General features: G+C 37.6%; 1 protein-coding gene and 1 long non-coding RNA gene across 2 annotated transcripts; one reads left to right on the top strand and one right to left on the bottom strand.

Moving 5' to 3' along the window:
• Positions 1-13,998: 13,998 nt before the first annotated feature.
• LOC120461085 (uncharacterized) lies at positions 13,999-14,738 on the top strand. The gene is made up of 3 exons (XR_005618085.2): positions 13,999-14,139; positions 14,458-14,533; positions 14,611-14,738. It is a non-coding gene; the product is annotated as an uncharacterized LOC120461085 (long non-coding RNA).
• A 506-nt stretch (positions 14,739-15,244) lies between these two features.
• smu1a (SMU1 DNA replication regulator and spliceosomal factor a) lies at positions 15,245-23,603 on the bottom strand. The gene is made up of 12 exons (XM_039649196.2): positions 23,447-23,603; positions 22,710-22,920; positions 22,439-22,591; positions 20,851-20,961; positions 20,627-20,755; positions 20,430-20,549; positions 20,219-20,335; positions 19,616-19,743; positions 19,414-19,540; positions 16,770-16,937; positions 16,495-16,647; positions 15,245-15,613 (listed from the first exon to the last, which is right to left on the bottom strand). The coding sequence occupies exons 1-12, from the start codon at positions 23,470-23,472 to the stop codon at positions 15,515-15,517; spliced, it is 1,542 nt and encodes a 513-aa protein (XP_039505130.1). The 5' UTR covers positions 23,473-23,603; the 3' UTR covers positions 15,245-15,514.
• Between the last annotated feature and the right edge of the window lie 737 nt (positions 23,604-24,340).

The raw sequence follows: 24,340 nt of genomic DNA, 5'->3' as shown, positions 1-24,340 counted from the left end.
ACAGTGTTACCCCTTTCGTTTTTTTTTCATTTTTGGGCGAAAAATGAAGTTTCTCCAATCTTCTCAAAACTCTGGATTATGATAGAGGGCTGTGAGACTTTGACCTGAGTGCAAAAATGGATGATCTAGACCCTTCCAGAGCTGAGATATTGAAATTCAAAATTTCGACCCGAAAAAAAACGACAGTGTTACCCCTTTCGGTTTTTTTTTCATTTTTGGGGCGAAAAATGAAGTTTCTCCAATCTTCTCAAAACTCTGGATTATGATAGAGGGCTGTTAGACTTTGACCTGAGTGCAAAAATGGAGGCTCTAGACCCTTCCAGAGCTGAGATATCGAAATTCAAAATTTCGACCCGAAAAAAAAACGACAGTGTTACCCCTTTCGTTTTTTTTCATTTTTGGGCAAAAAATTAAGTTTCTCCAATCTTCTCAAAACTCTGGATTATGATAGAGGGCTGTGAGACTTTGACCTGAGTGCAAAAATGGAGGCTCTAGACCCTTCCAGAGCTGAGATATCGAAATTCAAAATTTCGACCCGAAAAAAAACGACAGTGTTACCCCTTTCGTTTTTTTTCATTTTTGGGCGAAAAATTAAGTTTCTCCAATCTTCTCAAAACTCTGGATTATGATAGAGGGCTGTGAGACTTTGACCTGAGTGCAAAAATGGAGGCTCTAGACCCTTCCAGAGCTGAGATATCGAAATTCAAAATTTCGACCCAAAAAAAACGACAGTGTTACCCCTTTCGTTTTTTTTTATTTTTGGGCGAAAAATTAAGTTTCTCCAATCTTCTCAAAACTCTGGATTATGATAGAGGGCTGTTAGACTTTGACCTGAGTGCAAAAATGGAGGCTCTAGACCCTTCCAGAGCTGAGATATCGAAATTCAAAATTTCGACCCGAAAAAAAAACGACAGTGTTACCCCTTTCGTTTTTTTTTCATTTTTGGGCGAAAAATTAAGTTTCTCCAATCTTCTCAAAACTCTGGATTATGATAGAGGGCTGTGAGACTTTGACCTGAGTGCAAAAATGGATGATCTAGACCCTTCCAGAGCTGAGATATCGAAATTCAAAATTTCGACCCGAAAAAAAAAACGACAGTGTTACCCCTTTTGTTTTTTTTCATTTTTGGGCGAAAAATTAAGTTTCTCCAATCTTCTCAAAACTCTGGATTATGATAGAGGGCTGTGAGACTTTGACCTGAGTGCAGAAATGGAGGCTCTAGACCCTTCCAGAGCTGAGATATCGAAATTCAAAATTTCGACCGGAAAAAAAAAAAACGACAGTGTTACCCCTTTCGTTTTTTTTCATTTTTGGGTGAAAAATGAAGTTTCTCCAATCTTCTCAAAACTCTGGATTATGAAAGAGGGCTGTGAGACTTTGACCTGAGTGCAAAAATGGATGATCTAGACCCTTCCAGAGCTGAGATATCAAAATTCAAAATTTCGACCCGAAAAAAAAAAAACGACAGTGTTACCCCTTTCGTTTTTTTTTTAATTTTTGGGGCGAAAAATTAAGTTTCTGCAATCTTCTCAAAACTCTGGATTATGATAGAGGGCTGTGAGACTTTGACCTGAGTGCAAAAATGGATGATCTAGACCCTTCCAGAGCTGAGATATCGAAATTCAAAATTTCGACCCGAAAAAAAAAACGACAGTGTTACCCCTTTCGTTTTTTTTCATTTTTGGGCGAAAAATTAAGTTTATCCAATCTTCTCAAAACTCTGGATTATGATAGAGGGCTGTGAGACTTTGACCTGTGTGTAAAAATGGAGGCTCTAGACCCTTCCAGAGCTGAGATATCGAAATTCAAAATTTCGACCCGAAAAAAAAACGACAGTGTTACCCCTTTCGTTTTTTTATTATTTTTGGGCGAAAAATTAAGTTTCTCCAATCTTCTCAAAACTCTGGATTATGATAGAGGGCTGTGAGACTTTGACCTGAGTGCAAAAATGGAGGCTCTAGACCCTTCCAGAGCTGAGATATCGAAATTCAAAATTTCGACCCGAAAAAAAACGACAGTGTTACCCCTTTCGTTTTTTTTCATTTTTGGGCGAAAAATTAAGTTTCTCCAATCTTCTCAAAACTCTGGATTATGATAGAGGGCTGTGAGACTTTGACCTGAGTGCAAAAATGGAGGCTCTAGACCCTTCCAGAGCTGAGATATCGAAATTCAAAATTTCGACCCGAAAAAAAAAACGACAGTGTTACCCCTTTCGTTTTTTTTCATTTTTGGGCTAAAAATTAAGTTTCTCCAATCTTCTCAAAACTCTGGATTATGATAGAGGGCTGTTAGACTTTGACCTGAGTGCAAAAATGGAGGCTCTAGACCCTTCCAGAGCTGAGATATAGAAATTCAAAATTTCGACCCGAAAAAAAAAACGACAGTGTTACCCCTTTCGTTTTTTTTTCATTTTTGGGCGAAAAATGAAGTTTCTGCAATCTTCTCAAAACTCTGGATTATGATAGAGGGCTGTGAGACTTTGACCTGAGTGCAAAAATGGAGGCTCTAGACCCTTCCAGAGCTGAGATATCGAAATTCAAAATTTCGCCCCGAAAAAAAAAACGACAGTGTTACCCCTTTCGTTTTTTTTCATTTTTGGGCGAAAAATTAAGTTTCTCCAATCTTCTCAAAACTCTGGATTATGATAGAGGGCTGTTAGACTTTGACCTGAGTGCAAAAATGGAGGCTCTAGACCCTTCCAGAGCTGAGATATAGAAATTCAAAATTTCGACCCGAAAAAAAAACGACAGTGTTACCCCTTTCGTTTTTTTTCATTTTTGGGCGAAAAATGAAGTTTCTCCAATCTTCTCAAAACTCTGGATTATGATAGAGGGCTGTGAGACTTTGACCTGAGTGCAAAAATGGATGATCTAGACCCTTCCAGAGCTGAGATATTGAAATTCAAAATTTCGACCCGAAAAAAAACGACAGTGTTACCCCTTTCGTTTTTTTTTCATTTTTGGGGCGAAAAATTAAGTTTCTCCAATCTTCTCAAAACTCTGGATTATGATAGAGGGCTGTTAGACTTTGACCTGAGTGCAAAAATGGAGGCTCTAGACCCTTCCAGAGCTGAGATATCGAAATTCAAAATTTCGACCCGAAAAAAAAACGACAGTGTTACCCCTTTCGTTTTTTTTCATTTTTGGGCGAAAAATTAAGTTTCTCCAATCTTCTCAAAACTCTGGATTATGATAGAGGGCTGTGAGACTTTGACCTGAGTGCAAAAATGGAGGCTCTAGACCCTTCCAGAGCTGAGATATCGAAATTCAAAATTTCGACCCGAAAAAAAAAAAGACAGTGTTACCCCTTTCGTTTTTTTTCATTTTTGGGCGAAAAATTAAGTTTCTCCAATCTTCTCAAAACTCTGGATTGTGATAGAGGGCTGTGAGACTTTGACCTGAGTGCAAAAATGGAGGCTCTAGACCCTTCCAGAGCTGAGATATCGAAATTCAAAATTTCGACCCTAAAAAAAAAAGACAGTGTTACCCCTTTCGTTTTTTTTTTCATTTTTGGGTGAAAAATTAAGTTTCTCCAATCTTCCCAAAACTCTGGATTATGATAGAGGGCTGTGAGACTTTGACCTGAGTGCAAAAATGGATGATCTAGACCCTTCCAGAGCTGAGATATCGTAATTCAAAATTTCGACCCGAAAAAAAAAACGACAGTGTTACCCCTTTCGTTTTTTTTTTCATTTTTGGGCGAAAAATTAAGTTTCTCCAATCTTCTCAAAACTCTGGATTATGATAGAGGGCTGTGAGACTTTGACCTGAGTGCAAAAATGGAGGCTCTAGACCCTTCCAGAGCTGAGATATCGAAATTCAAAATTTCGACCCGAAAAAAAAACGACAGTGTTACCCCTTTCGTTTTTTTATTATTTTTGGGCGAAAAATTAAGTTTCTCCAATCTTCTCAAAACTCTGGATTATGATAGAGGGCTGTGAGACTTTGACCTGAGTGCAAAAATGGAGGCTCTAGACCCTTCCAGAGCTGAGATATCGAAATTCAAAATTTCGACCCGAAAAAAAACGACAGTGTTACCCCTTTCGTTTTTTTTTCATTTTTGGGCGAAAAATTAAGTTTCTCCAATCTTCTCAAAACTCTGGATTATGATAGAGGGCTGTTAGACTTTGACCTGAGTGCAAAAATGGAGGCTCTAGACCCTTCCAGAGCTGAGATATAGAAATTCAAAATTTCGACCCGAAAAAAAAACGACAGTGTTACCCCTTTCGTTTTTTTTTTTCATTTTTGGGCGAAAAATGAAGTTTCTCCAATCTTCTCAAAACTCTGGATTATGATAGAGGGCTGTGAGACTTTGACCTGAGTGCAAAAATGGAGGCTCTAGACCCTTCCAGAGCTGAGATATCGAAATTCAAAATTTCGACCCGAAAAAAAAAACGACAGTGTTACCCCTTTCGTTTTTTTTCATTTTTGGGCGAAAAATTAAGTTTCTCCAATCTTCTCAAAACTCTGGATTATGATAGAGGGCTGTTAGACTTTGACCTGAGTGCAAAAATGGAGGCTCTAGACCCTTCCAGAGCTGAGATATCGAAATTCAAAATTTCGACCCGAAAAAAAAAACGACAGTGTTACCCCTTTCGTTTTTTTTCATTTTTGGGCGAAAAATTAAGTTTCTCCAATCTTCTCAAAACTCTGGATTATGATAGAGGGCTGTGAGACTTTGACCTGAGTGCAAAAATGGAGGCTCTAGACCCTTCCAGAGCTGAGATATCGAAATTCAAAATTTCGACCCGAAAAAAAAAACGACAGTGTTACCCCTTTCGTTTTTTTTTTTCATTTTTGGGCGAAAAATGAAGTTTCTCCAATCTTCTCAAAACTCTGGATTATGATAGAGGGCTGTGAGACTTTGACCTGAGTGCAAAAATGGAGGCTCTAGACCCTTCCAGAGCTGAGATATCGAAATTCAAAATTTCGACCCGAAAAAAAAAACGACAGTGTTACCCCTTTCGTTTTTTTTTCATTTTTGGGCGAAAAATGAAGTTTCTCCAATCTTCTCAAAACTCTGGATTATGATAGAGGGCTGTGAGACTTTGACCTGAGTGCAAAAATGGATGATCTAGACCCTTCCAGAGCTGAGATATTGAAATTCAAAATTTCGACCCGAAAAAAAACGACAGTGTTACCCCTTTCGTTTTTTTTCATTTTTGGGGCGAAAAATTAAGTTTCTCCAATCTTCTCAAAACTCTGGATTATGATAGAGGGCTGTTAGACTTTGACTTGAGTGCAAAAATGGAGGCTCTAGACCCTTCCAGAGCTGAGATATCGAAATTCAAAATTTCGACCCGAAAAAAAAACGACAGTGTTACCCCTTTCGTTTTTTTTCATTTTTGGGCAAAAAATTAAGTTTCTCCAATCTTCTCAAAACTCTGGATTATGATAGAGGGCTGTGAGACTTTGACCTGAGTGCAAAAATGGAGGCTCTAGACCCTTCCAGAGCTGAGATATCGAAATTCAAAATTTCGACCCGAAAAAAAACGACAGTGTTACCCCTTTCGTTTTTTTTTTTCATTTTTGGGCGAAAAATTAATTTTCTCCAATCTTCTCAAAACTCTGGATTATGATAGAGGGCTGTGAGACTTTGACCTGAGTGCAAAAATGGAGGCTCTAGACCCTTCCAGAGCTGAGATATCGAAATTCAAAATTTCAACCCGAAAAAAAAACGACAGTGTTACCCCTTTCGTTTTTTTTCATTTTTGGGCGAAAAATTAAGTTTCTCCAATCTTCTCAAAACTCTGGATTATGATAGAGGGCTGTGAGACTTTGACCTGAGTGCAAAAATGGAGGCTCTAGACCCTTCCAGAGCTGAGATATCGAAATTCAAAATTTCGACCCGAAAAAAAAAAACGACAGTGTTACCCCTTTCGTTTTTTTTCATTTTTGGGCGAAAAATTAAGTTTCTCCAATCTTCTCAAAACTCTGGATTATGATAGAGGGCTGTGAGACTTTGACCTGAGTGCAAAAATGGATGATCTAGACCCTTCCAGAGCTGAGATATCGAAATTCAAAATTTCGACCCAAAAAAAACGACAGTGTTACCCCTTTCGTTTTTTTTTATTTTTGGGCGAAAAATTAAGTTTCTCCAATCTTCTCAAAACTCTGGATTATGATAGAGGGCTGTTACACTTTGACCTGAGTGCAAAAATGGAGGCTCTAGACCCTTCCAGAGCTGAGATATCGAAATTCAAAATTTCGACCCGAAAAAAAAACGACAGTGTTACCCCTTTCGTTTTTTTTCATTTTTGGGCGAAAAATTAAGTTTCTCCAATCTTCTCAAAACTCTGGATTATGATAGAGGGCTGTGAGACTTTGACCTGAGTGCAAAAATGGAGGCTCTAGACCCTTCCAGAGCTGAGATATCGAAATTCAAAATTTCGACCCGAAAAAAAAACGACAGTGTTACCCCTTTCGTTTTTTTTCATTTTTGGGCGAAAAATTAAGTTTCTCCAATCTTCTCAAAACTCTGGATTATGATAGAGGGCTGTTAGACTTTGACCTGAGTGCAAAAATGGAGGCTCTAGACCCTTCCAGAGCTGAGATATAGAAATTCAAAATTTCGACCCGAAAAAAAAAACGACAGTGTTACCCCTTTCGTTTTTTTTCATTTTTGGGCGAAAAATGAAGTTTCTCCAATCTTCTCAAAACTCTGGATTATGATAGAGGGCTGTGAGACTTTGACCTGAGTGCAAAAATGGATGATCTAGACCCTTCCAGAGCTGAGATATTGAAATTCAAAATTTCGACCCGAAAAAAAACGACAGTGTTACCCCTTTCGTTTTTTTTTTCATTTTTGGGGCGAAAAATTAAGTTTCTCCAATCTTCTCAAAACTCTGGATTATGATAGAGGGCTGTTAGACTTTGACCTGAGTGCAAAAATGGAGGCTCTAGACCCTTCCAGAGCTGAGATATCGAAATTCAAAATTTCGACCCGAAAAAAAAACGACAGTGTTACCCCTTTCGTTTTTTTTCATTTTTGGGCAAAAAATTAAGTTTCTCCAATCTTCTCAAAACTCTGGATTATGATAGAGGGCTGTGAGACTTTGACCTGAGTGCAAAAATGGAGGCTCTAGACCCTTCCAGAGCTGAGATATCGAAATTCAAAATTTCGACCCGAAAAAAAACGACAGTGTTACCCCTTTCGTTTTTTTTCATTTTTGGGCGAAAAATTAAGTTTCTCCAATCTTCTCAAAACTCTGGATTATGATAGAGGGCTGTGAGACTTTGACCTGAGTGCAAAAATGGAGGCTCTAGACCCTTCCAGAGCTGAGATATCGAAATTCAAAATTTCAACCCGAAAAAAAAACGACAGTGTTACCCCTTTCGTTTTTTTTCATTTTTGGGCAAAAAATTAAGTTTCTCCAATCTTCTCAAAACTCTGGATTATGATAGAGGGCTGTGAGACTTTGACCTGAGTGCAAAAATGGATGATCTAGACCCTTCCAGAGCTGAGATATCGAAATTCAAAATTTCGACCCGAAAAAAAAAACGACAGTGTTACCCCTTTTGTTTTTTTTCATTTTTGGGCGAAAAATTAAGTTTCTCCAATCTTCTCAAAACTCTGGATTATGATAGAGGGCTGTGAGACTTTGACCTGAGTGCAGAAATGGAGGCTCTAGACCCTTCCAGAGCTGAGATATCGAAATTCAAAATTTCGACCGGAAAAAAAAAAACGACAGTGTTACCCCTTTCGTTTTTTTTCATTTTTGGGTGAAAAATGAAGTTTCTCCAATCTTCTCAAAACTCTGGATTATGAAAGAGGGTTGTGAGACTTTGACCTGAGTGCAAAAATGGATGATCTAGACCCTTCCAGAGCTGAGATATCAAAATTCAAAATTTCGACCCGAAAAAAAAAAAAACGACAGTGTTACCCCTTTCGTTTTTTTTTTAATTTTTGGGGCGAAAAATTAAGTTTCTGCAATCTTCTCAAAACTCTGGATTATGATAGAGGGCTGTGAGACTTTGACCTGAGTGCAAAAATGGATGATCTAGACCCTTCCAGAGCTGAGATATCGAAATTCAAAATTTCGACCCGAAAAAAAAAACGACAGTGTTACCCCTTTCGTTTTTTTTCATTTTTGGGCGAAAAATTAAGTTTCTCCAATCTTCTCAAAACTCTGGATTATGATAGAGGGCTGTGAGACTTTGACCTGTGTGTAAAAATGGAGGCTCTAGACCCTTCCAGAGCTGAGATATCGAAATTCAAAATTTCGACCCGAAAAAAAAACGACAGTGTTACCCCTTTCGTTTTTTTATTATTTTTGGGCGAAAAATTAAGTTTCTCCAATCTTCTCAAAACTCTGGATTATGATAGAGGGCTGTGAGACTTTGACCTGAGTGCAAAAATGGAGGCTCTAGACCCTTCCAGAGCTGAGATATCGAAATTCAAAATTTCGACCCGAAAAAAAACGACAGTGTTACCCCTTTCGTTTTTTTTCATTTTTGGGCGAAAAATTAAGTTTCTCCAATCTTCTCAAAACTCTGGATTATGATAGAGGGCTGTGAGACTTTGACCTGAGTGCAAAAATGGAGGCTCTAGACCCTTCCAGAGCTGAGATATCGAAATTCAAAATTTCGACCCGAAAAAAAAAACGACAGTGTTACCCCTTTCGTTTTTTTTCATTTTTGGGCGAAAAATTAAGTTTCTCCAATCTTCTCAAAACTCTGGATTATGATAGAGGGCTGTGAGACTTTGACCTGAGTGCAAAAATGGAGGCTCTAGACCCTTCCAGAGCTGAGATATCGAAATTCAAAATTTCGACCCGAAAAAAAAACCGACAGTGTTACCCCTTTCGTTTTTTTTCATTTTTGGGCGAAAAATGAAGTTTCTCCAATCTTCTCAAAACTCTGGATTATGATAGAGGGCTGTGAGACTTTGACCGGAGTGCAAAAATGGAGGCTCTAGACCCTTCCAGAGCTGAGATATCGAAATTCAAAATTTCGACCCGAAAAAAAAAAACGACAGTGTTACCCCTTTCGTTTTTTTTTCATTTTTGGGCGAAAAATTAAGTTTCTCCAATCTTCTCAAAACTCTGGATTATGATAGAGGGCTGTTAGACTTTGACCTGAGTGCAAAAATGGATGATCTAGACCCTTCCAGAGCTGAGATATTGAAATTCAAAATTTCGACCCGAAAAAAAACGACAGTGTTACCCCTTTCGTTTTTTTTCATTTTTGGGGCGAAAAATTAAGTTTCTCCAATCTTCTCAAAACTCTGGATTATGATAGAGGGCTGTTAGACTTTGACCTGAGTGCAAAAATGGAGGCTCTAGACCCTTCCAGAGCTGAGATATCGAAATTCAAAATTTCGACCCGAAAAAAAAACGACAGTGTTACCCCTTTCGTTTTTTTTCATTTTTGGGCGAAAAATTAAGTTTCTCCAATCTTCTCAAAACTCTGGATTATGATAGAGGGCTGTGAGACTTTGACCTGAGTGCAAAAATGGAGGCTCTAGACCCTTCCAGAGCTGAGATATCGAAATTAAAAATTTCGACCCGAAAAAAAAAAACGACAGTGTTACCCCTTTTGTTTTTTTTTTCATTTTTGGGCGAAAAATTAAGTTTCTCCAATCTTCTCAAAACTCTGGATTATGATAGAGGGCTGTGAGACTTTGACCTGAGTGCAAAAATGGAGGCTCTAGACCCTTCCAGAGCTGAGATATCGAAATTCAAAATTTCGACCCGAAAAAAAAAACGACAGTGTTACCCCTTTCGTTTTTTTTTCATTTTTGGGCGAAAAATTAAGTTTCTCCAATCTTCTCAAAACTCTGGATTGTGATAGAGGGCTGTGAGACTTTGACCTGAGTGCAAAAATGGAGGCTCTAGACCCTTCCAGAGCTGAGATATCGAAATTCAAAATTTCGACCCTAAAAAAAAAAGACAGTGTTACCCCTTTCGTTTTTTTTTTTTCATTTTTGGGTGAAAAATTAAGTTTCTCCAATCTTCCCAAAACTCTGGATTATGATAGAGGGCTGTGAGACTTTGACCTGAGTGCAAAAATTGATGATCTAGACCCTTCCAGAGCTGAGATATCGTAATTCAAAATTTCGACCCGAAAAAAAAAACGACAGTGTTACCCCTTTCGTTTTTTTTTTCATTTTTGGGCGAAAAATTAAGTTTCTCCAATCTTCTCAAAACTCTGGATTATGATAGAGGGCTGTGAGACTTTGACCTGAGTGCAAAAATGGAGGCTCTAGACCCTTCCAGAGCTGAGATATCGAAATTCAAAATTTCGACCCGAAAAAAAAACGACAGTGTTAACCCTTTCGTTTTTTTTCATTTTTGGGCAAAAAATTACGTTTCTCCAATCTTCTCAAAACTCTGGATTATGATAGAGGGCTGTGAGACTTTGACCTGAGTGCAAAAATGGAGGCTCTAGACCCTTCCAGAGCTGAGATATCGAAATTCAAAATTTCGACCCGAAAAAAAAAAACGACAGTGTTACTTACCCCTTTCGTTTTTTTTCATTTTTGGGCGAAAAATTAAGTTTCCCCAATCTTCTGAAAACTCTGGATTCTGATAGAGGGCAAAGAGACTTAGTCCTGAGTGCAAAAATGGAGGCTCTAGACCCTTCCAGAGCTGAGATATCGAAACTCAAAATTTCGACCCGAAAAAAAAAAAACGACAGTGGTACCTCTTACGTTTTTTTGGGGGGGCCAAAAATTAAATTTCCCCAATCCTTTAAAAACTCTGGATTCTGATAGAGGGCCATGAGACTTAGACCTGAGTGCAAAAATGGAGGCTCTAGACCCTTCCAGAGCTGAGATATCGAAACTCAAAATTTCGACCCGAAAAAAAAAACGACAGTGGTACCCCTTTCGTTTTTTTTTTCGGGCGAAAAATTAAGTATCCCCAATCTTCTCAAAACTCTGGATTCTGATAGAGGGCCATGAGACTTAGACCTGAGTGCAAAAAGCGAGGCTCTAGACCCTTCCAGAGCTGAGATATCGAAACTCAAAATTTCGACCCGAAAAAAAAACGACAGTGGTACCCCTTTCGTTTTTTTTTTCGGGCGAAAAATTAAGTATCCCCAATCTTCTCAAAACTCTGGATTCTGATAGAGGGCCATGAGACTTAGACCTGAGTGCAAAAAGCGAGGCTCTAGACCCTTCCAGAGCTGAGATATCGAAACTCAAAATTTCGACCCGAAAAAAAAACGACAGTGGTACCCCTTACGTTTTTTTTCATTTTTGGGCGAAAAATTAAGTTTCTCCAATCTTCTCAAAACTCTGGATTCTGATAGAGGGCAAAGAGACTTAGTCCTGAGTGCAAAAATGGAGGCTCTAGACCCTTCCAGAGCTGAGATATCGAAACTCAAAATTTCGACCCGAAAAAAAAAAAACGACAGTGGTACCTCTTACGTTTTTTTGGGGGGGCCAAAAATTAAATTTCCCCAATCCTTTAAAAACTCTGGATTCTGATAGAGGGCCATGAGACTTTGACCTGAGTGCAAAAATTGATGATCTAGACCCTTCCAGAGCTGAGATATCGTAATTCAAAATTTCGACCCGAAAAAAAAAACGACAGTGTTACCCCTTTCGTTTTTTTTTTCATTTTTGGGCGAAAAATTAAGTTTCTCCAATCTTCTCAAAACTCTGGATTATGATAGAGGGCTGTGAGACTTTGACCTGAGTGCAAAAATGGAGGCTCTAGACCCTTCCAGAGCTGAGATATCGAAATTAAAAATTTCGACCCGAAAAAAAAACGACAGTGTTAACCCTTTCGTTTTTTTTTCATTTTTGGGCAAAAAATTACGTTTCTCCAATCTTCTCAAAACTCTGGATTATGATAGAGGGCTGTGAGACTTTGACCTGAGTGCAAAAATGGAGGCTCTAGACCCTTCCAGAGCTGAGATATCGAAATTCAAAATTTCGACCCGAAAAAAAAAACGACAGTGTTACTTACCCCTTTCGTTTTTTTTCATTTTTGGGCGAAAAATTAAGTTTCCCCAATCTTCTGAAAACTCTGGATTCTGATAGAGGGCAAAGAGACTTAGTCCTGAGTGCAAAAATGGAGGCTCTAGACCCTTCCAGAGCTGAGATATCGAAACTCAAAATTTCGACCCGAAAAAAAAAAACGACAGTGGTACCTCTTACGTTTTTTTGGGGGGGCCAAAAATTAAATTTCCCCAATCCTTTAAAAACTCTGGATTCTGATAGAGGGCCATGAGACTTAGACCTGAGTGCAAAAATGGAGGCTCTAGACCCTTCCAGAGCTGAGATATCGAAACTCAAAATTTCGACCCGAAAAAAAAAACGACAGTGGTACCCCTTTCGTTTTTTTTTTCGGGCGAAAAATTAAGTATCCCCAATCTTCTCAAAACTCTGGATTCTGATAGAGGGCCATGAGACTTAGACCTGAGTGCAAAAAGCGAGGCTCTAGACCCTTCCAGAGCTGAGATATCGAAACTCAAAATTTCGACCCGAAAAAAAAACGACAGTGGTACCCCTTTCGTTTTTTTTTTCGGGCGAAAAATTAAGTATCCCCAATCTTCTCAAAACTCTGGATTCTGATAGAGGGCCATGAGACTTAGACCTGAGTGCAAAAAGCGAGGCTCTAGACCCTTCCAGAGCTGAGATATCGAAACTCAAAATTTCGACCCGAAAAAAAAACGACAGTGGTACCCCTTACGTTTTTTTTCATTTTTGGGCGAAAAATTAAGTTTCCCCAATCTTCTCAAAACTCTGGATTCTGATAGAGGGCAAAGAGACTTAGTCCTGAGTGCAAAAATGGAGGCTCTAGACCCTTCCAGAGCTGAGATATCGAAACTCAAAATTTCGACCCGAAAAAAAAAAACGACAGTGGTACCTCTTACGTTTTTTTGGGGGGGCCAAAAATTAAATTTCCCCAATCCTTTAAAAACTCTGGATTCTGATAGAGGGCCATGAGACTTAGACCTGAGTGCAAAAATGGAGGCTCTAGACCCTTCCAGAGCTGAGATATCGAAACTCAAAATTTCGACCCGAAAAAAAAACGACAGTGGTACCCCTTTCGTTTTTTTTTTCGGGCGAAAAATTAAGTATCCCCAATCTTCTCAAAACTCTGGATTCTGATAGAGGGCCATGAGACTTAGACCTGAGTGCAAAAAGCGAGGCTCTAGACCCTTCCAGAGCTGAGATATCGAAACTCAAAATTTCGACCCGAAAAAAAAACGACAGTGGTACCCCTTACGTTTTTTTTCATTTTTGGGCGAAAAATAAAGTTTCTCCAATCTTCTCAAAACTCTGGATTCTGATAGAGGGCAATGAGACTTAGTCCTGAGTGCAAAAATGGAGGCTCTAGACCCTTCCAGAGCTGAGATATCGAAACTCAAAATTTCGACCCGAAAAAAAAAACGACAGTGGTACCCCTTTCGTTTTTTTTTTTCACTATTTTTAAAATGGCATAAATGCTACATGGGATCTCAATATCTCAGCTCAGGAAGGGTCTAGAGACCATTTTTGCACTCACGTCTAAGTCTCATGGTCCTCTATCAGAATTCAGAGTTTTGAGAAGATTGGAGAAACTCAAAATTTCGATCCAAAAAAAAAAAAAACGAAAGGGGTACCACTGTCGTTTTTTTCGGTGCGAAAAATTACGTTTCTCTAATCTTCTCAAAACTCTGGATTCAAAACGCCTGGTGGGAAATTGCATGGGACTCAGTCGTCACCTTCTTCGTTGCTCTGATTGGTTGTAGCGCTATACAATTGCATTCAGAGAGAATTTGAAAGACAACCGTTTATCCCGCCCCTCAGATTGAGCCCTGTCAATTATGAGTTCCCAGACCTAACATCTTGATGCAGGTCTGGCATGCCGGGCTAGTAAAATCCGGCATCATGGGTAACAGTTTAATGCTACGTTTGGCATAGTTTGACTCAATGTATCTTTAAAACTGTACAGAATTGACATGAATGAGATCATATTAATTATTAAGCTGTATTCTGTGTTTGTGTTGAACATGTGATTCACACTGATGATTGTTATCGTCTGACCCTGCAGAGGAAGTTCACAGCTTGCTGAGAGCTCTGGTGCTCTTCCAGTTTGACGGTCCGGCCAGCAGCCTGCAGAGAGACTTCAGTGTCCTGCTGCAGCTCATGGAGGCAGCCCTTCCAGAGATCTGGAGTGAGAACCTGCAGCACGGCCAAACTCCAGTGAGTCACTCACACACGGGCTCTCCCTAACAGTTTTAACAGCTTAGCTCAGAACTTTTTTGTGTATTGTTTAAATACAAAATATTTTTAAGGTTATTAGAACTTTTATTTTATTTGGACCTTGAGGTTTTTGGAATATTCAGATTTTTCTCAAAGAATGTTACATTTAAATATATATATATAAAATCTATTTATCATGTTGTTCAGTTTCGTGTCTCATTTCTCTCCCACCCTTACAATTGTGTTCTAAAATGTACTTTTATTTATTTACAAAAGGACATTTTTTTCACTTGTGAATCATGTTTCATCTTTCTCCAGCTCACGGGTCCTAACTCAACAGCCAATAGCATTACGGCATCATTTCAGCAGCAGAGACCCGCTGTGCCTCAGCAAGGTAAAGAGTAACTCTGTACTTTCAGTGAGGATGTTTCATTCTGTTTTAAATCTACAATCATCCTTTTCACCCCTCAGACACAGAAGCCCTGACTGCTCCCAAGATGAGAAACTTAGGCCTTTTTTTGTTTTGTTTTAATAATTGTATTTTATTAAGATAAATTTTTTATGGTACATTATGGATGAATTAAAGATTATAAAATGTTTTTGTCTTGTCAGCTCGATTGGATAGCTGTAATTATCATTTAATATAATTATTCATTGTTTACAATCTCATTTTTGGTATAAAGAGTTTTTTTTTATCATTAATACAAATCTATTATTTTAAGGTATTGTCATTAAGCCTCATAATCTATTCTAAAATAACCAATGTCAAGTTAAAATAAATTTGAACGGTTTGCATTAATCTGAAAAGTCAAGTTTTAATTCCTGCAATTAATATTTGCTTTAATCTAGGCCTGGTTTATACTTTTCCTTTAATGTTGAATGGCTATAATTGCTTATCTTATATCTCAGTATTGCAATCAATGATACTGACCTTCATTCAAGGAAAAACAAATGTGATGAAAATATTATATATTTAAATTGCTGTCTTTGTGTATTTCAACATGAAAATATTTTTGTCACTTAAGATTAATCACAAATATTGCTTTGGCTATTTTTTCAAACAATCTACATCTCTAGCGTTTCAACATTCAACAGCTACAACTACTTTCAGTTAAATGTTTTAATGGACAAAAAAATAAATGACAAGAAAAAACTATTGAAAATAATTATTGTTGGATCAAAAAAAAAATCTTGTTGCTATAAATTACAGATGCTTCCATTAACCAAATTTGACACTGTAGAAAAAAATGAAAAAGTTATCCACTGCACTTAAAAAAACAGGTATATACACAAAAAGGGTTAAAAATAGGCAACATATTGTAATTGTATTCTCCTGCTCTATCTAATCAAGATCCTCATATCGACGCCACATCTGTTATGGCTTCCAGAGTTTGAGGAGCCCATCTTCACTGTATGTGGAAATTAAATTCTGGTGTGGGTGGTGGGCAATACCAATAACATCCTTCTCATGAACCTGTCAAGACAGATCAAGAAATCAGCATCATTGTGTGCATGTTCAATGTGATTTTTTTTTAAACAAATATTTTGGAAAAAAAAAAGTTTTATACGAAGTTATACAAAATATATATTTTTAAATAAATATTTTAAGTCAATACTTTTGTACACTAATACACTATATATATTTTTTTTTCACAGGGATCCTACAGGTTTCTTCAAGTTAAATTCAAGTCTTTTTAAGACTATTTATATAAAAAAATAATACCTATTTCACGTCCCTACCAGATTTCAAATGTGGAATGGGTAAAAGATAAGCCGAGCAGGTATGAAAAATAAAAACATTTCAGTAGGCCACAAGAAAGTTAACCAAACAATGTTGTGTTTCAACATTAACTAGCTACTTATTCCATGCTGGGAATATGGGGAACTGAGAGACCCCTGAACAATAAACATTGAAAATTATAATAATCATGGTTGACAAATGAAACTTGAGGAAAATTACAATACGGAAAAGTTACATACAGCAGTGTTCATTTTGACGGCAAATTTTGAAAGCAAATTTTTAGTTTTTGTCTCTATTGTCTCTAAACGATTTTGTAGTCATATTTTAGTCATGGTTTAGTTGACGAAATACAATAAGATTTTAGTGATTTTAGTTTTTTTTTTTTTTGATTTTCTAAATCTACAGTAAGAAAAGTTTGTCATTATTTTCGTCAATGAAATCAACACTGACATACAGCACAATTTTTAAGACCCAGACATCAAAATTCAAGACTTTTTAAAGACTATTTAATGTATTATTTCCAAATTCATAAATTCAGTGCTTTTAAGGCTTTTTAAGACCCCGCGGGAACCCTGTTTTCAATGAAGAGAAAGATGGACTGAAAGAGGACTTACTGTCAAGGTTCTCTCTAGTTTGCCTGTGACTGTGCTGAAACAGTAAAGCACAAAGTCCTCTCCGACACAGTAGATCCACTCTCCACGTGGAGACAGAGTACAGCACACAAAATCACCTCCCTCTCTCTTACCAGAGCTGAAACTCCTCACAATCTGCAACAGGAAAAAAAACAAACAAACACAAAGAGTTCTAAGAGATTCATAATGCACACATGGACACAAATTTCAATTCAGTCATCTCTTTCATTAGCATTCATGAGTCTTGACATCCTCACCTGGCCTTGCATGTTCATGATGACAACAGTGTTGGATCGGTTACACACAACAAAATGCTCTGGGTTTTTGGGGAGCAGGATGACATTGTTAACAGTGATGTCTGTTCCAGCGGAGGTGCCTAGAGACTTAAATGTGCTGGTGCATTCCGAGGTCTTCACGTTCCAGATCTGGCAGAAAGAAAATATAAAGCCAGAAGTTAGATATTCACCTTTCCATTTTATGAGATCTTAAAGAGCCCCTATCATAGCATTTGAAATGTTCCTATTTTTGTTTTAGGAGTTTCCAAAAACAGTTTAACATGCATGCAAGGATAAAAATACACTTCATTTGTCTTAGAATATGCATTTATTTTTAACTGATTTGCTCACCGACTCCCAAATGATTCGTACAACGACTCATTTTTCCAAACCACTCCTTTGCGTGACGCTAATCGGCGGTGATTGGTCAGATTACAGACCCAGTCAGTTATTGTTTGTTGGCATAACGCATAAACATATTGATAAAGCACTGCAGTACTAACTCCAATAACAGCAACAAACATTTCACATATTTAAAAAAAATTTACATTGGAGACCTAGAAGCTGCGCTGAGCGTAACTTACACACACACAGATACACGCGCACGCACATACTGCCTCGCGCCCTAACGCAACAAAACCGTTCAAAACCCATAAAAGCAACAATTATTAATAATACTTACAGGTTTTGATTCGGAGGAGGAAGCTGATCAAAATACACTGGGTAAGTAAGTTACTGAGCCCTCCTTCAGGAACAACCGCTTGCGAATCCACATTTGAATTCATTTATGTTTTTGAACTAACGTTATTCGTCAATAAAATGATGAAAACACAATCGGGCTATACTGTTGTGGTATCGTTGCAAATATGAACTCTAACCACCGATTCTTCACATGCTCGTCCCTGGTAAATAAAAAAACAAAGTGGCTGAACTATCTTTGCATTGTAGAACACAGCGTCTTCTCGACATGATGCTATGATGAAGTATTTGAATGTGTAGACTTCAAGTTTACACTTCCGTCTGCGCGCGCAGTAACTAGGCGCGGCCAATATGTATCTACGTCATGACAAACCAGCTAATTAGGGCTAGGTATCGATTCACATTTCAATTTCGATTCAATTTCGATTCACAAGCTCTCAGTTCGATTTGATTTCGATTCTCGATTCAATTTTTGATTTCGATTCCTGATTTGGTTCTCGATTTGACTATAATGAAGATGTAATACAAATCCTATATTTATAAAAAAGAACAGTGGACATAAGTTTACTAGTGGTTAATTAATACAAGGAAATTAAGAGCCATAAACCTGTATATAAAACTCTTTTTATTTTAGGTACACTAAATGCATACAGAGAATAAACAGGATTTTGATGCAATATGCAAAAAAAGTCAGAACAGTCGCACAGCTTGATCAAACAGTATCATGTTATTTTATGTTTAAGATAGATATAGATAAATAAATATATAAATATTTAGACTTTTTTTTTTTTACATTGATCTTACCTAAATGGTAATGTACTTTTTTGATATTTTTGTTTTAAGAGTTTATGTATGGAAGCTTGATTTCAATCTTTGAATTAAATTGAAAAAAGTAGCACAAATAAATACAATAGAATAAAGACACAAATTAAGAGACATTTTGGGGTAGTTTTTTGCGTATGTCAGAAATACTACAGAAACTGAATAAAGTAATCCAATGTAAAATAACACTGGATAGTCTTTTTAGTCCAGACTGAATTAAATACAAAGGCTATTAATTCTGATTGCTTACAATTAATACTATATTCTGTTGTTATGACAACAGAATTAATGACTGACACAAATGGCTGCGTTCACTTTAAGAACTAGTGTCTAATTAACTTTCTGTCACACACGTTTAATGCTAATTTAAGACATTACCGACTGTCTTTAGGAGGTTATTCACCAAGACCAGAGTTTTGACATAATGTCGCGTGTTTTAACTGTTAAAGTGATATAATCCAGGGATAAAACTTTTGTTTCTGGCGAGCTGTTTGTGAGGCAGATTTAGGCTGTAACGTTACTGTGCACGCAGTGAAAGACATCTCTAAGAGTGCGCGAGCACGGGATGGTTTAACATTGCTTGTAAAACTCAAAAAGACGTGAAAATGATAAACGTTAGTTACGATCATAGGTAACGATGCAATGCTGGCCCGATTGTTAAGTGAATATTCCGTCATGTCCCGACTCCTAAACGCGTGTGTGTATCGACAGCTGCAGCGCTTGGCGCTTGCCTAGTGCAGAGAGACGAGAAGATGCAGCACCGCGTCCGCGAGCCCTTTATATGGAAAAATCGATTCCGGCCGTTGAGAATCGATTTTGAATCGAACACATTTTAAAAAACGATTAATCGAAAAATCTATTTTTTTTGCCCAGCCCTACAGCTAATTACTCGTTTCAAAAACAATTCATTTCATAGACTCAGAGTCGACTCTCACTTTTGAAAGACAATAACTTTATATACGGTGGACTTTCTTTGCAGGAAGTTTTCATTACCTTAGAGCTATATTCCACACCATGTGAACAGTCATTTTCAAAAATCCATGATAGGGGCTCTTTAAGAGATTTGAGAAAAGACTTGACTCGGTAATAACTTCAACAACATTACCTTCACAGTTCCATCAGATGAGGCGCTAATGACGTGATGTCCATCGGGAGTAAGTGTGGCTTCATTTACAAATGAAGAATGACCTCTGAACTCCTTCAAAGACTTGCCTGATTTTAACCCATGAATCCTATACAGAAACAAACACAAGTTAATTTCGCTGTGCTTTTTGTGAAAGCTGAGGACAATGATAACTGATGCGCACCTGATAGTCTGGTCAAAGGACGCGGAGAGAATCTGAGTGCTGTCTTTACTGAAGCTGAGACAGGTGACGCCTTTACTGTGAGCGCGCTCAAACCGCCGCAGACACTGACCGCTCTGAATCTTCCATACCTGGACAAACGCCACAATCAGTCCTTCAAAATAATCAATACATCAGCCTTCCTACTGTAAAAACTACTTTTACATTTTTATCATGCTCAGAATTGGTTTTTGCAGAAGATCAAACATGTTGTGTAACAAGAATGAACCTCATTGGTTTTTGCAGAAGATCAAACGTGTTGCGTAACACGAGAATGAACCTCATTGGTTCTTGAGAAAGCTCAAACGTGTTACGTAGACACAAGAATGTCACACGTCATGTCTCTTAAGACAACTTAGATAACCATTAGATTCATATGGATTTATTTTACAATCTTTTACAAGTCAGATTTCATTAAAAAATATCTTCATTTGTGTTCTGAAGACAAATGAAAGTCTTGTGGGTTTGACATGAAGGTGAGTAATTGATGACAGAATTTTGTGGGTGAACTAACCCTATAATGATGGTTTTATTTTTTGTCCGATTTCAATAAAGTGTGTATGAGACCTTAATCTTGCCGTCTTGGGCTCCCGTGGCCAACATCTCAGTGTCCCGACTGAAAGACATGCACAGCACTGCGTCATCCATCATCATGAAGTTATCCTGAGCCTGATACTTCAGATCCTGTCCAACAGAGACACATGATCCATTATAAAAACATGTACATAAACCGTTATTACAAATGCAGATGAATAGGTCTCAGGGTAGATTCACAGACCTTTCTGATTTTTCCAGTAGTGAAGTTCCACACTTCAATAAATCCATCCACAGATCCAGTGACCAGGTACTGACCATCAGGAGAGAAGCGTGAGCACTCAACATGAGACTTCTGACCAAACTACAAAACACAAAACAAAAAGGTGAGTGACAAATTCATCTCTTGTAACTGTTGAGGTCAGAAGCTGGTCATTGTACCTTGATGTGTCTGGCCAGCTGTGTGGGGAATCGCTCCTCCTCGACGTCCTTCACAGCTGCTTTACCTCGGAACAAATCAATGGTCATACCAGGAGGCAGAAGACCCTGATGCTGCTGCCACTTCAGAGACTTCAGAGAGAGAAACAGACAAGTATTGATGGTCTAGTAAAATAAACGATTCTTTTAAGAGTAATTCTCAGAGAGAATTTAAGAGTTTTGCTCACCTGTCCAAGCAGAGCCATCAGACGTGACGGCGGTACCACACTGACCTCTCCAGCGAGAGCCTGAGCTATGGCTGCTCTACGCTTCTCCTTACTGCTGCCATCAGGATAGGCCTACAAATAAACATAGCAAGTCACAAATCATCCAGAACGGAGGAGACTATTGTTGCTGTCAGGTGGAAACCTTGCCTGTTCAAAACTGCTACTTTTCAGGAAATGAAAAATAAAAACTTTTTTGAATAATTAAATACTGTGTCGTCAAAGTTATTTTTTAACCAACGAATATCAGACCTATTTTTTTTTCTGTCATAAGAATGGCTGTATTTGAGGCTATTACGTTTTCATCAACTTACAGCTTATAAAGTTCATAGTAGCTCAGTGGCTGCTCAGTTTTTTGCCAAAATCTCATGAAGTTAAATGCACAGGCTATTTAAGACATTACTGAGTATGATTCGACAATAAATGGGAGTCACTCTTCTAAGCACCTCAAATACATAAAACATTAGCTTATATATACAGCTTCTTGAGTAAAAAAAATTGCTGAATTTATTTAGTCTAACACTGCAAGCAGCAACAGTCCAAAATGTGCGCGAACGATCCAAAATGTGCGCGACATTTCATTCAGAATAGAGGCGGGGTGGAATTATAAGGTTTTACAGACAGTTTGAGGATCCAATGGGTCAAAAGCTCTTTTTAATACATTTCATTGGTTAGATATTTGCAAAAACCCACAGAAAAACATAAAGAGTGATCAATAGTAATGATTCATGATAAAAATAGAAATATGGAGATACAAGGTTTCTGCCCAAGTGAGTCCCATCACAGTTTGACAATGAACCAAAAATATTTTTTGTCTACATGAACTAGTTCAAAGTTCAGTTCACACATTTTAAAATAAACTAGTCCAGTTCATTCTTCAAAAAATTAACTAGTTCATTTATCGCTCTTTTTTCCATATGTTGCAAGCTCTTTTTATTATTATTATTGCCACAGCCCATATACAACCACAGATAACAATTATTTATCGACGGGCAGTCTGCACAGAAATGTACGATTTTTCCCATCTTCACCGACCTCGTCATAAAATCCGTTTAAATGATCATTTGACGCCTCCCCACACGCTGCTTTGTCGACGGCGGCCGCGACACTGGTGGCTGTTGTTGCCAGATTGGGTGTTTTGTCGTTACATATTAAGGCCTGTTTAAGTGTGTTTTAGCCAGGTTTTCGCCTGGAAGGCTATAGAAATATGGCACCCTATTGTACCAAGTTAAACTGAGAGAGAGTGCGTTCACAGAAACCAGAATGAACGCGTTCACAGTAACGTTCTTCAGGCAGTAATACAGTACGTTCAGTTCACGTTCGCTCAAAATATGAACTCGTTCATTGAACGCATTCAGGCACAACACTGCATAATACAAAAGCTCTCGACAGTATCTGGCGACTGAAATCAAAATTTTGATATGACACTGATTTAACAAATTGCAAAAGGTTCTGATTTAATTAAATAAGTGTTGGGTGTTTCAGAGCAAAGTGCATTCACACGAACAAGTCATCACACATTGTTTTCAGTGCATTGATTCAGATCCATCACCTCTCTGGGGTCAAAGTATGAGCGAGCCAGAAGGTTCTCCAGGTGGATGTATCGCTCAGGTTGGGTTTGTTTAAGCATGATCATGGGGTCTGTCTGCCTCAACAAAGATCTGGCAGCTCCCAACTCTCGGAGCTCAATCAGCTCAAGAACGACCTGTAAAAAAAAAAAAAAAAAAACACTTATGATGTTTCCAATAATTATTCAGTGATCAATCAAGGTTCCAAACTTATAAAACTGACTTATAAAAGTCCAGATTTTCTCTGCCTCTCACCTGTTCGTAAAGGTCAACGAGGGTCTTGTCAGGGAGTTTGAGGGACTGTATAGCCTGAAGTACAGTGTCCCAGTGACCGCTATTGATATCAGCCACAAAACTCTCAATACTGTCCACCGTGTTGAGGGACACCGTCGTTTCCTCCTGGAGTGTTACTAAAGTCTTATGCAAGTTGTTTTCCTTCAGGTACTGCATGATCAGACGGATCACACTGGAGAAACATGACAAAAGGGCATTTCAGTAAGAATTACTTACAATAATGAGTGTATACATTTCTGCAGAGAGCTGAATTAGTTTTGTCTGGAAAGTCAAAAGCAATGCTCACACTCATATGTGAATGGGGAATTTTTCACCAAAATATAAATAAATAAAACAGACACCCATGATGTTTACAATACAACACTCAACTTTTCCTCTAAAATCGCATAAATCAAACGGTATTTCATGATATGGTTTGTTTGTTTCTAATTAAATAAAAACAGAGAGCTCTAGAGCTATTTGCAACTAAAACCGGACAAAAGACCAAGCAGGCTGAGCAGAAATGCTTTAAATACCAAAAAATAAAAGAGAAAAACTGTTACACTTTGGGCAAAACCTAATCTCCTCATAATGCTAACACAGTTAGCTAACGTTAGAGAAACAACCCAACACCTGAACAGTGCAAAAATGGTGCTCGTTTAAATTACACAATTATGCAATCACGTAATGTTTTGAAACACACAATTTTATTTACTTACTCAGCTGACTCTATTTCAATAGACATGATTGCAAATAAAAATGCTACTATTGATGCGCGGAATGAGGATGAAGACACAGGAACGACACACTCGTCTTCTTCTACGGCTCTGAGTTCAACTGAACTAAACACAAACAGCGACACCCAGCGGCTGCAAACATCCGGCACCAGATATTCTACAGACAATGACAAACTATTTTGCTTGTTATATTGATAATATAGAGCGATTCAGTGAAACCAGACAATCTCAATTTTCCAAATAACCAACTATTTTTTAACAACAATCAATCCTTGCCTGTAATTTGATGTGGGGCAAACCGTTGTTTCATGTAAATTTATCAAATTATTTTGTTGATTTTATTTTTTCATTAATTATTAAATAAATAACTCTCTTTACAATAATTATTTATTATGTATATGCAATAAACAATACAGGCTAAAATGTTATTATTATTATTCTTAGTGTTTTTATTTCATTTCAAATGACTTTTACTTCAGTATCATCACTACAATATTTGACGTATCTCAGTTTGTCCTTTAAACTCTAGTGGCGGTCAAAAAAAAATTGAAACATAACTATTTTTAATGTTTTTGAAAAAAAATCTCTAAAATGCACACACTCTAAAAAATGCTGGGTTATTTCAACCCAAATTTAATGTCCATATGTCAAATATGGACATTAAAAAATGTACAGTTGAAAGTGAAAGTTGAAGTTGGGTTAAAATTTTTAATTACATTTTTAACCCAACATTTGGGTTTGTCCATATTTTACCCAATTCTGGGTTAAAACAACCCAGCATTGTTTAGAGTGCATCAAGCCTGCATTTATTTGATCACAAATACAGAAAACAAAATTGTATTGTGCAATAATATTACATTTTAAAACAATGAAGAA

Source organism: Pimephales promelas, chromosome 9 (genome assembly GCF_988280905.1).
Source record: "Pimephales promelas chromosome 9, fPimPro1.hap1.1, whole genome shotgun sequence".
NCBI lineage: Eukaryota > Metazoa > Chordata > Actinopteri > Cypriniformes > Leuciscidae > Pimephales > Pimephales promelas.
This window is presented reverse-complemented; position numbering and strand designations above follow the sequence as displayed.